Source organism: Gymnoscopelus microlampas, assembly GCF_963454915.1.
Source record: "Gymnoscopelus microlampas genome assembly, chromosome: 23".
Classification (NCBI taxonomy): domain Eukaryota; kingdom Metazoa; phylum Chordata; class Actinopteri; order Myctophiformes; family Myctophidae; genus Gymnoscopelus; species Gymnoscopelus microlampas.
Window position 1 is genome coordinate 18700080 of NC_139960.1, and position 13234 is coordinate 18713313.

Genomic DNA, 13234 nt, shown 5'->3' on the forward strand with positions numbered 1-13234 from the left:
AATCCAACTACTGCACACAGACAGAGACACATACACATATACAATGAAAAATAATAACAGCTGAGCCTCATGACAATTGAACAATTACTTTACATTTATTGAGCAGGAAATGTAACAAACTAAGGGAAGGAGGGGAATATCAGCATTTTGGTATAGGCACGTCTCTGTGCAGATGTATGCGGTGTGTGTGTGTGTGTGTGTGTGTGTGTGTGTGTGTGTGTGTGTGTGTGTGTGTGTGTGTGTGTGTGTGTGTGTGTGTGTGTGTGTGTGTGTGTGTGTGTGTGTGTTTATGTTCAATAAAGGATCCCCATTAGAGACACATGAATGAGCCTCTAGTCTCATCGTGGGTGTGTGCGTGTGCGTGTGCGTGTGCGTGTGTGTGTGTGTGTGTGTGTGTGTGTGTGTGTGTGTGTGTGTGTGAGTGTGTGTGTGCGCGCCGTTAAAGTGGTGTCTCTTTGGTATCCCTGGACGGCCTGAAGGTCAGAATCTCTGTGAAAGTGTGACCTGCCGGAAAACACAAGCGCATCATTATCCATCATCATTGTAGTCCTCCTTATTCTGTCTGTTTTCAACTCATACAGGAGACACAATGATGTACACAGCATAATCCTCAGAGTTACTACAGGGGGTCCGCCAAATCTTTGTGTGATATATATATTTTTTTACATTAACCCCTTGAACCCTAGCATCCCTTTTCTGAGGAGAACTTTAACCAAAAATAGCCGATCTACAAGCTCACAACGCCTCACGCTGCGAGGCGTTGTGAGCTTGTAGATCGGGACTCCTGATCTCGGGAGAGGACAAGTTGCAAGTTGAGGAGCTCAGCTCCGAACTCACCAAAATCCGTACTTGGCTTACCGATAACAAACTGTCACTACACCTTGGGAAAACTGAATCCATTCTCTTTGGGACCAAACATTCCCTCAGACAGATGGATGTAAATGATTTCAAGGTCAAAGTCGATGACACAATTATCTCTAGCAATGAAGAGATTAACTATTTGGGTTGTATTCTTGACAAATACCTGACAGATGAAAGCATGGCAACAAAGGTGGTCAAAAAAGTAAACCAGAGAACCAAATTTATGGGCAGAGTTTCCTCTTTTGTCAACCCTCAGGCCCTCAGGACCCTCTCAGGGGCTCTGATTCAGCCACTTTTTGACTATGCTTGCACCTCTTGGTACTCCAACACCTCAGTGTCACTGAAGACTAAGCTTCAAACCTCCCAAAACAAACTGATTCGGCTACTCCTCGGACTGGGGCCCATGACCCACCTTTCTCCCACCCATTTTGCCAGCCTAGGCTGGCTCAGGGTGGAAGACAGGGTTAAACAACTAAAAATGGGACTGGTCTTCAAAATTGTAAATGCAAATTTGCCCGATATGCCCCCTATTCCCGCATATCTGAGTAAATACCTCCAAAAAGTTAGCGACACCCACAGTCACAATACTAGAGGGAGCGTTAACAACAATTTGGTACCACCCACCCATAAAACAAACATGGGCAAATTCTCCTTCTACAGCGCTGCCACCCAGGATTGGAATAGTCTAAGCCCATCCCTCAAAAAATGCAGTTCGCTGGGCTCATTTAAAAGAGCCTTAAAAACTCACCTTTCAGGAGGCCAAAAGAGGAGGTAGTACCATTTTCCCGTTAGACAGCCGACAAGCTCATAGCGCGGCACCGAGTGCCGCGCTATGAGCTTGTAGATCTGCTATTTTTGAGAAATCCCTGGCACAAAATATTTTTGAGATGGGGGGTCCGCAGCCAATTACATATCATTTTGGGGCTCCTTGACATGAAACAGTTTGAGAACCACTGTCTTACGTTTCCACTGATCCAGGGGCAGGTCTGTGTTGTCCATAGAGTGGTCGTACGGCTGGGCCTCTGTTTCTTCCTCTGGTTCTCTGAACTCGCCGAAAAACGGCATGGTCAGGGCGTCGGACGCGTTCACCCTCTGCTCGGGGTCCAGGAGCAGCATGTGTTCCAGCACGCTCACCGCTGTCAACGCACAGTATTAAAATGATTAAAATCTTAAGTGTTTTGCCAATTATTTGGGGGCCCAAGACCACAGGTTGGTGAATGGCTGGTGTATGATATCCATACGCAGCGTACCATTCGAGCTTGCTTTGGTGAAAATGGTGTGCAGATCCTTTTTTGGCACTTTGGGTAGACTTCTGATGTAGTGTTTGGCCTGTTGAGAACAAAGGAAAGGAGGCAATGGAAGAAGTCAGTGAAACGTGACATGAGTTGCAGGTACATGGACGTAGATGTTTTCATAATGCTGTAGTAACCAGTGGTGTAAAGTAACTAAGTACATTTACTCAAGTACTGTACTTAAGTACACTTTTGAGGATTTTCTACGTTACTGGAGTATTTCCCATTTTCTACTCCACTACATCTGAGAGACAAATATTGTACTTTTACTCCACTACAATTATTTGAAAACTTAAGTTACTAGTTACTTTGCAGACCTAAGTTCTTATATTATAAAACACACATTAACCACTTCAGCCCTATTTTACACCTCGGCTATTTGAAAATAGCAGATCTACAAGCTTGTAGATCTGCTATTTTCAAACATTATAGTACTTTTACTTTTGGTACTTTAAGTCTATTTTGATGCCAATACTTTTGTACTTTTACTCAAGTAACATTTTGAACACCTTTTACTTGTAACAGAGTATTTCTACATTGCTACTTTTACTTCAGTAGAAAATGTGAGTACTTTTTCCACCACTGGTAGTCATAGACGGAGTAAAGTGAAAATGGGCCTTGTGCACAAAATCGTGCATGTGTCCCGGACCCGTGGGTTGCGGTTATATTGGGCGTTTTTTGGTTACTTTATTTCGGGGTTAGGGTATATATATATATATTATGTATATTATGTATATTTTTTAAAAAGCCTATTACATCCAAGGCCCCCCATTGGCTCAGGGCCCTGTGCACGTGCACACTGTGCCCAAGCCATAATCCGTCCCTGCTGGTAGTAACTTACGTCTTGGCTGTGTAGCTTCATGACAAAGTCGGCTGCTGGGGTTCCAGTGATCTTCATGATCTCTTTCAGTTGATCTAGATCTGGCATCAGCTAGGGGTCAAGGGTCATACTTGGTTCTAAATACAGATTTGTATCAATCACTTCTATGCGATGTTGTCAGGTGGAGTTCTGTATACATTGATGTTTGAAACAGAGCAAGAGAGGAAGCTAAATAACATTTATGTATCCTTATTATTGCAAAAGATGTCCCGTATTGGTAAAGATTTAGCATTAACGGGACTACAGATGTAGCTATTAGCTATTTATGGTGCATTACTGTGCATTGTCCTTGTGTAACAAACATATAAATGAATAAAATAATAAATGCTTTTAGCACTATGGTTTCAGGCCAAGTGGAAGGAATGTTTAAGGATACGATCATTTCCTTTGAACAGTGGTTTTCCCAGCAGCATTTCAGCCATGATGCAGCCCACAGACCAGATATCCACTGCAAGAAAGCAGAAACATGATCTGTTAGAATACTAAACAATACACAGTAAATCCTCACTGTTTATTTAACTCTGGAACAGGTCCATTTTGGTAATTTTTTCTCAATGTCTCTCAATGTTAACCACTGAAGCCTTCATTGTATGTACTTCATTGTAGGAAAAATTGTGAAAATAGCAGATGTACAAGCTCACAATGTTACACGTTGTGAGATTGTAGATCTGCTAATGTCACTATTTTTGACAAATTACATACCAAAAATAGGAAAGCCATGTTGATAGATGGATAGCTTTATTGTCATTCAACAATACATGAAATGCGTAATTTAACGGGATTTCGTTCCACTGGCTTACTATAATCTAAAACAACTCCTAGTTAAAAGAATGCTCAAATACTACAATACTAAAATCACCACTGATATGTGTAAAAAAAAATACAATAGCCGATCTACAAAAATAGCCGATCTACAAGCTCACAACGCCTCGCGCTGCGAGGCGTTGTGAGCTTGTAGATCAGCTATTTTCGGCTAAAGTTGTCCTTAGAATAGGGACGCTAGGGTTCAAGTGGTTAATGTAAAAAACAATGATCCTATCACACAGAGATTTGGCGGACCCCCTGTAGCAAACTCTGAGGACCCCCAAGGGGTCCCGGACCCCCTGTTGAAGACCCCTGTATAGACGCATATTTACGTCCCATTGGCATTTGCTGCCATCTTGTGGCGACAAGGAGAACTGGGGCTCACTGACCTGTCTGTGTGTAGTGCATCCAGTTGAGGATAACCTCAGGAGCTCTATACCAGCGAGTCACCACGTATCCCGTCATCTCTGTGTCTGCCTGCCGTGCCAGGCCAAAGTCAAGAATCTGAAACAAGACACAGAGAAGTAGCAGTGGTGTAAAGTAACTAAGTACATGTACTTAAGTACAATTTTGAGGTAGTTTCACTTTACTGGAGTATTTCCAATTTGCAGTACTTTTACTTCCACTCCATTACATCTCAGAGGCAAATATTGTACTTTTACTCCACTACAATTATTGGAAAACTTTAGTTACTTTATAGAATTTGATTGTTATTACAAAACAATTATTTGAAAACTTTAGTTACTAGTTACTTTGTAGACTTTGATTACATAAGATACATTACCCACTTCAGCCCTATATACATTTTGGCCATTTGAAAGTAGCCGATCTACAAGCTCACAATGTGCCGCGATGCAACGCATTGTGAGCTTGTAGATCTTGCATTTTCAAAAGATTTTTATACACCTGAAAACTTGTGAAATGGGACATTCTGCATAATGAGTACTTTCTACCATTGGTACTTTAAGTGCATTTTGATACCAATACTTTGGTACTTTTACTCACGTAAATTTTGAATTCCGGACTTTTACTTGTAACATATTTCTACATTGCAGTATTGATACTTTTACTTAAAATGTGAGTACTTTTTCCACCAGAGAGGTAGTAGTGTCCCATAAAAAAGGGGGGAAAAGTCAAAAGTCTGCCTGTAGGGGGTGCTGTGCAACTGTGGAATACCTTCAACTCGCAGTCTGGGTTCACAGCCAAATTTCCAGGTTTGAGATCCTGTTAAGTGTAGAGAAGAGAGATGTATGAAAGCAAAGCATGATTAACCACTTATACCCTGTTTTATTCTCCTGCTTTTTGAAAATAGCCACTGTGTGACAAGTTGTGAGCTTGTAGATCGGCTAGTTTCTGAAATGTGTTGAAAAATGTAGAAAGATTTGGAAAATGTTCACCTATAACATGGCCAAAATAGGGGCACCGATGTTAAAAAAGAAATCTATTGATTAGTCACCACATGGAGACTTGAATTCATGGATATTTTTTTGTTTTTGTCGCATTCCTAAACCAATAATTTGATGACCAGTGGACCGGTAGGCAGCGGTTCCAGTAGGAGACACAAAGAGTTTCCTTTGTGTCAAATTATTGGTTTAGGAATGAGACAAAAAATAAAAAATATCCATGCATTCAAGTCTCCCGGGGGTGACTAATCCATAGAAAAAGTCATTTTTACCTTTAATGCGGTAAAAACAGACATCAACAGACAGATGCATGCAATGCACACACACGCACGCACACACACACACACACACACACACACACACACACACGCACACACGCACACACACACACACACACACACACACACACACACACACACACACACACACACGCACACACGCACACACACACGCACACACGCACACACACGAACATGAAGTAGTTTTCTGGTGTGGGAGACAGGATGAATGGGAGTGGGCGTAAAAAAAAGAGCAAGCACCCAACCCCCCAATGCTCATAGCGTCAAAGATCAAAGTTCACTTACCCTGTGGATGATCCCAGCTGAATGGATATACTGAAAGGAGATGCAGGGATTGGTTAGAGACTCTAGACAAAACTTAATGAAAAAACACATCAACGATAGCATTTAGTATCACTAGACCAGTGGTTCTCAAACCTTTTCATGTCAAGGACCCCCAAAATGATATGTATTTAAAAAATATATATATTCAAAGACTTGCACAAATGTTCACGATAAAAAAAAATTGCAGATCTACAAGCTCATAGCGCAGCACTCGGTACTCGGTGCTGCGCTTTGAATAGCCAAAGTATAAAATACGGATGAAGGGGTTAAAATGATTGTGACACTTTATTAACTTACTTTGCTGGGGACCCCCGGGTACCCCCTAAGGACCCCTGGGGGTCCCCGGACCGCACTTTGAGAACCAATGGACTAGACGTCCCAGTTTGGCTGGGATTGTCCCCGGTTTCAAGCTGGGGTTCCTGAGCCCCAACAAATCTCTCCAAAACTCTAAAATGTCCCGATGTTCAACATTCACTACCAAGCCGCCCCGGGTTTTCACCACAATTAAAATAGTAGCCTACTTGTTTTGAGCGATTACGCCGTTCATCATGTTCTGTGCCGTTGCAAATTGCAGTCACTAGGTGTGCTTAAGCACTAACATAATAGTCTCCCATCCTGATGAAAACACCATGCAAAAAATATATAAATTAACTTTAAAAATCCAAAGAAATAGCTAAAATCGCCACTCTCTGCGTCGCAATGTGACACGTCACGTTGTGAGCTTGTAGATCTACTTCAGTGGTAAGGGTCCGTTTTGGGTGTTTGAAAATAATGGTCACGCTAATTTACTCAGAACTAGATTTTTGTTTTATTAGATGCTATAGGTTTGATGTTTAACTGGTACTCTGCTTTCTTTGAGGCACGACAACAGTGTTCTCTTTGCAGTTTACTTGAGTGACTATTTGCCCTATCGTTTGTTGAGTGGGGGTTCATGTCATTTACTCAGATTTTGCTTGTGAGGGTTCATTTGGTTCTTACCGATAGCTGCAGTACTCCTGCACGATTTGCATTTGTATACAGGACAGTTGGCCACTTGTCTACATTACATTGTTAGGCAAGAAGCAATGACCTCCGCCTATGTAATTACATTACAAAGGAGTGTCAATGACCGGAGTCTGTTACACATACCTGTGGATTTGAGGGGGGGGGGGCACTACTGTGCTATGGAAACATGAGATATTTTGGGTGCTGGTCCGTGCAAAGGCCATAGGTGTGGCAGTGTTGATTTCATCGACTAAAACTATGACGAAAAATGTTTGTCGACTACCTTTTTTCACTGACGAAAACTAGATAAAAACAAAATAAAAACTAAGCTATGATGACTAAAACTATGACAAAATATATTGACAATTTCGTCAACAAATATAAACTAGACTAAAATGTTAGTGAGGGACTAGTGGAGAAGAGATCCAGTAGAACTAAAAGACAAGTCATTTTATGTTTGGTTTGGCTCGGGTGTTGCGCTCTGAAAATAGCAGATCTACAAGCTGCGACGCGTTGTGAGCTTGTAGATCTGCTATTTTCAGCATGCAACCAAGTGTCAAATCAGTCATTACGACGCCATCAACGCCCGCCAAAATATATTTTAGTCGACTAAATCAACTGTAGATTTAGTCGACTAAAACTAGCCAAAAACTAAAACATTTCAGATGACTAAAACATGACTAAAACTAAATGGAATTTTATTCAAAACATTATTTAAAACTAAATCAAAATTTGCTGTCAAAATCAACACTGTGGTGTGGTGCTGGGCTGCTATGTGGAAACCCAGCATAGAGTCGCTCTGTGTGAGAGCGTCTGCTAAATGCCTAAATTCGTAAATTAGTCAATTGTAATTCATGTGTACCTTGAGTCCTTTCAGCATCTGGTAGACGAGGAACTGCACCCTGTCCTCTGATAATCTCTCCATCTTCATCAGTTTGCTCAGGTCTGTACCCATGTACGGCATGGCGAGGTAGCTGAGGAGCAGAGGAGAGAAAAGTAGAAAAACATCTCACCCACATGTGTGTGACTCACTGTGTATTATTATGTGTGGGAACAGCAGTGGTGGAAAAAGTACTAAAATGTTTTACTTAAGTAAAAGTATCAATACTGCAATGTAGAAGTACTCTGTTACAAGTAAAAGTCCGGAATTCAAAATTTACTTGAGTAAAAGTACAAAAGTGTTTGCATCAAAATATACTTAAAGTAGCAAAAGTAAAAGTACTAAAATGTTTGAAAATAGCCACGGTATAAAATAGGGCTTAAGTGGTTAATGTATGTTTTATAACGTAATAATGTATATCTGCAAAGAAACTACTAACTCGTTTTCAAATAATTGTAGTGGAGTAAAAGTACAATATTTGCATCTGAGATTAGTGGAGTAGAAGTGGAGTAGTTGAGTAGAAGTAAAAGTATAGACAATACTCCGGTAAAGTAAAAGTAACTCAAAATTGTACTTAAGTACAGTACTTGAGTTAAATGTACTTAGTTATGTTACACCACTGGGGAACAGGAAAGTAAACTTACAAGTTATGAAATCGGTCCAGCGATATCTCAGAGGTGAACACGTCGAGCAGACCAATCACCTGTTTCAATGGCAAACAGGAGAAACAGTGATTATTATGTCAGGCTTTGAACCCAAACGAATTCTCCAAAAAGCAAAACGTTTCACAAGGGGAAATATAATCAGCAACACATGCAAAAGCTTCTCACGTTTTCATGTTTCATGTGTTTGAGGAGACGTAGCTCTCTGTAGGCCCTTTTGGCAAACAGTTTGGACTGGAAAGGCCGGTGTAGTTTCTTGATGGCGACCTGCTGCCCTGTCCGACGGTCCAAGGCTGAACTGCAACCAACAATGAGAAAGGATCATTTTGTAGATAAAGTTATATCAAGGTTTACTTGAACCTAAATTATATACAATATGAAACGAAAGAAGAAGTCTGCATCACAGTTGAACCAAACTGGGAATCCATTTGGTAAAAAACAAATATTATATATAGTTAACATGCAAAAATTAAAATTACTTTGCATTAACAGCTGCAGTATGCAGGTTCAAGTACAGCAGGGCTTCCAGTGCTTCCAAAAGCACAATCTAGTAAATCAACTGCATCTCCCAGAACATTGGTTCTCAACCCTTTTCAGGCCGTGACCCCCCAAAATAATCATATTTGAACTGGGGACCCCCCCCCCACCCTGATAAGCAGTTGGAATGTAGGAGTCCAGGCATTACATCTAGTTTGACTCAGTTCCACAGATAATACATATTGTGAAAATGTGCCTCTTTCTTATATTATTTGGCAATTGCCCAATATTTGGTCAGTTTTTATATAGTTTGTTGATTAGCCTTTATGCGGTATTGGTCTTTTTTCTTTTCTTTTTCTATTTTTTTTTAGGTAATAAAAAAGTCCCAAAAGTCCTTAAAATTGTCATTTCACTGTCATCTGCGGACCGCCCCCCCCCCCCCCCCCCCTGCGGATTTTTGACAAAAGTTGTCTTTATTCCAGTAGACTAAAAAAAAATCCCTGCTGCTGTGGTTGTGGCTATATTTTTTAATAAGCTACTGTACATGGAAAATAATATTAGATATTATTATTGTTGTTATTATTATTTTATTTTTGTTAAAATGTTTCTGATATGGACATGGCGTTTGGGACCACTGTGTATATGAAAAGCCACTATGTGTGACTGTGATTGTGTGAAAGAAAACCGATCCATGTACTTAACTCCGGGTCTTTTGACTGCTCCCAAACAATCCCAACAATGAAGACCTGGGGGTTCTTTGTTTACCCTTAGTTTCCACACATCACACACACAATGCCAACGAAGGTCTGTCCGAGCGAGCGAGCTGTTTTGAAACGGCGACGAAACTATGCCGAAATAGTAGTTTGAATCAAGACATTGACTATCAGATGTATTTTATCGATTTTGAGTTTATATCTACGATAGTCTTGGCTAGCACCCACCACTGCGTCCTTCACTTTCACCAGAAAAAGCCCGTACTTCTCCGTACATGTCCAACAAATATATATAAGATGCTTACCCGGTTGCCCCAAATGTTAACTCACGATCCAGAGTCTTTGTGCAATGTATCAGTTCGTATTTTTCAATAGATATGTGTTTTAATCCCGTCTGTGGCCGAACGCCATTCCCCCCTAGTTTACTTCCTGTTTACATTGAGTGTAATTCCGGATTTCACCGGATGCGCTCCGTCACCACCACCCATTGTGGAATACAGGGAACTTCCAACACAGACGGGATTAAAACACATATCTATTGACAAACATGGACTAATACATTGCACAAAGACTCCGCAGCGCCAGTTAACATTCGGAGCAACCGGTTAAGCACCTTATACATTGTTTTCGTACATGTACGGAGAAGTACGGGCTTTACTGGTGAACGTGCAGGACGCACTGGGGGGTGCAGGCCAAGACTACCGTAGACACGAAAGTAAAAGTCAAGACTCGATAAAACACATCTATGATAGTCTCTAGATCCTAGGCTAATACTATAGATGAAAACATCACCGGGCTAGTTTGTCGTTTACATCTATCTATATAAATAGCCATACAAACATAAAGACGACAGTCATTGGGGTCAATCTGGTTTTCGGTGATTTTTTTTTTGTAATCATACAATCAAAGCTCTGTCTCTCGTGTTGCGCTTCAAGGTTAGGCTAAGTTTTCCATGAACTCACCATACGGTCCCATAGGCTCCTGTCCCGATCTGCTTCAGATCGCGGTACCTCTCCGGAACCTCCCAGACGGTTCTGTTCACCTCCTGCCGGTAGAACCCCGTCCGCGACTTATTGGTGGTAGACATAACAGCCTAGATTCTATCGATCGATCGATAGATAGATGCTGGGACTGGGTCAGGAGGATATGATCGCTCCGCTCTGCTCTCTGAGGTCCAACAAAACTACTACTGTGTCCTTTTTCATTCATGTGAAGAAATTAGGATCGTCACTATAGAGGAGTTCATTAAAATGCTAAAATACGCAATGCGTCCCAGGGCACCCAGGAGAGATAACCAGCAGGCCAGCAGTCAGGACAGGATAGCCCATATACATACATATACATACCCCCCCCCCCCCCTGCCGTCCCCCCCGTCCCAACACAGAGCTGGTAGGGTCTTTGGGGCTTTGTTGATGGGTGTGTCGTTAGCTCTCTGGGTGTGTCGTCACTGCTTCTCAAGCCTTTTAACTTCAAAGACCTGGGTCCATAGAGTTAAGCCTAGGACCCACACTTTGGCAGTGGAGGAAAAAGTACTCACATTTTTTACTTAAGTAAAAGTATCAATACTGCAATGTAGAAATACTCTGTTACAAGTAAAAAGTCCGGAATTCAACATTTACTCGAGTAAAAGTGCAAAAGTATTCCCATCAAAATGTACCTAAAGTACCAAAAGTCGAAAGGACTTATTATGTAGAATGTCCCATTTCACACGTTTTCAAATGCATACATTGTATAAAAATCTTCTGAAAATAGCAGACCTACAAGCTCACAATCCGTATCGCGAACCATTGTGAGCTTGTAGATCGGCTATTTTCAAATAGCCAAAGTTTAAATAGGACTGAAGTGGTTAATGTATGTTTTGTAATAATAATCAAAATCTACCAAATAACTAGTTACTAAAGTTTTAAAATAATTGTGGAGTAAAAGTACAATATTTGTGTCTGAGATGTAGTGGAGTAGAAGTAAAAGTATTGGGGGAAAAAGTCTGATTCAAAAAGGCCACGGACATCTATTTGGTACCATTTATTTTAATCAGAAAGGACCCGGATCTTTGTTTAAACTCCTCAGTGTTAATCTAACTCTGAGAATGTGAATGGAACCAAATCGACCCATTACACCATTTAGTTCCATTTTACACTCTCGGAGAGACCAATAGTCAATTTGGTTCCTAATTATCATTAGTTGGGAACCAAATAATTTCTGGAGACCCCCTGGACCCCCAAGGGCAGTGGGTGTTGAGACCAGTGTTAATAATGCTGTATGCCTAATTAGTACAGATGTTGACATTGGCGTCTTCACACAACACACACACACACACACACACACACACACACACACACACACACACACACACACACACACACACACACACACACACACACACACACACACACACACACACACACACACACAGGCTTACACACACACACACACACACACACACACACACACACACACACACACAGGCTTGTAAGTATCTTTATGGGGTCAGTAACCAAATCAATAGAGATGCTACTTTCACTTAACTTGCTGGCCCAACCACACCTCAAATTTGCCCTCAAACTAACCCTAACCTTAACCCCTCACCGCAATACCCTGGAAACCAGACGAATCTGCCTGAGCGATGTCATTAGCTACTGATTAGTCTGGCCATGCCAGACTACCGGTATCACTGTGACCCCTAAATACCTAACCTTAATCCCAGCCTGACTCTTTTCGTTATTGTTGTAACGTCTTCTGAGCCCTTTTTCTTGTGGTGACCAGAGCAAGGTCAATATTTGGTCACCACAAAGATACACTAGTAAAATAACACACACACACTTTTGAATTTCATGTTTGATATATTGAGCTCAGTTTTTACAAAATACGCGACATTCACTTAAACAGGAAATGACTTGTCGTAAGGTGCCGTAAACAGACTCTGACAGAGTACACGTGTAAAGTTTTTTTTTTTTTACTGACAAACTTTTATTTTGTGCAGCCATACAATGTTTAGCCATATAATGAATGAATAAGCATTTCAAAACCAAAGCGTTAACATTTCACTTCAGTGTTTGGACATCCATGGCATACGGCTGAAATACATGCCACCCTGTAATCAAAAGACACGTCTCACTTTTAACATACATAATTGTATACATTCGCTTTGCAGTTTCTAAATCCACCACATTTACAACATGAACATTTGCATATAACACACCAACATTCAAAAATCACTCCTAACGTGCCTCAACGGACAGACTTTTTGGGCTTTTTTTGTTGACAACTTGTACCATTAAATGGGATGTAAGTGTTAAATAACTCTATTTTCCAATAGTAATCATTCTTACAGTGTTTGTTCATTAACAGGGGTCTCTCCAGCCGTTTAGTAATCAGAGAATACATTTTCAGGTTGGGATATCCAATCAGTAGAGAAAACATATACAGGATAAACAAATGAAATTGGAAGTAATGAAACAAAAAAATGACAAAATTGGAACTGGAACACTATAACACAGAAGCTGATAAGCTGATGATCGTTGTGGGGTCCACTCTCCTGATTGGATACAATTGGTATCCCAACCTGAACATGTATTTTCTGTTTACTAAAGGAGCTGGAGAGACCCCTGTTACTGAACAAACACAGTGTTTGTTTGAGTGTAGTTTAATTTGTTAA

At 40.9% G+C, this 13234-nt stretch overlaps 1 protein-coding gene across 2 annotated transcripts; it reads right to left on the reverse strand.

Moving 5' to 3' along the window:
- Positions 1–227: 227 nt before the first annotated feature.
- Positions 228–10868, reverse strand: mapk12b (mitogen-activated protein kinase 12b). Of its 2 annotated transcripts, none has more exons than XM_084050366.1 (12): positions 10542–10868; positions 8558–8687; positions 8372–8430; positions 7710–7821; positions 5825–5854; positions 5014–5061; positions 4227–4341; positions 3410–3481; positions 2995–3068; positions 2112–2190; positions 1824–1997; positions 228–504 (listed from the first exon to the last, which is right to left on the reverse strand). In XM_084050366.1, the coding sequence occupies exons 1-12, from the start codon at positions 10664–10666 to the stop codon at positions 440–442; spliced, it is 1083 nt and encodes a 360-aa protein (XP_083906492.1). In that variant the 5' UTR covers positions 10667–10868; the 3' UTR covers positions 228–439. The 2 variants fall into 2 exon arrangements, with proteins under 2 accessions (XP_083906492.1, XP_083906491.1); XM_084050365.1 differs by having other exon boundaries at positions 2995–3074.
- Between the last annotated feature and the right edge of the window lie 2366 nt (positions 10869–13234).

Bases quoted from the DNA above. Each gene is read 5' to 3' on its own strand.
- mapk12b (XM_084050365.1), bottom strand. From the start codon at position 10,666: ATGTCTACCACCAATAAGTCGCGGACGGGGTTCTACCGGCAGGAGGTG. The intron at 3,075-3,409 runs GTATCCTTAAAC...AGCTGATGCCAG, and splicing joins ACTGTTCAAAGGAAATGATC to ATCTAGATCAACTGAAAGAG. The intron at 2,191-2,994 runs GTAAGTTACTAC...TGTTCTCAACAG, and splicing joins TGAAGCTACACAGCCAAGAC to GCCAAACACTACATCAGAAG.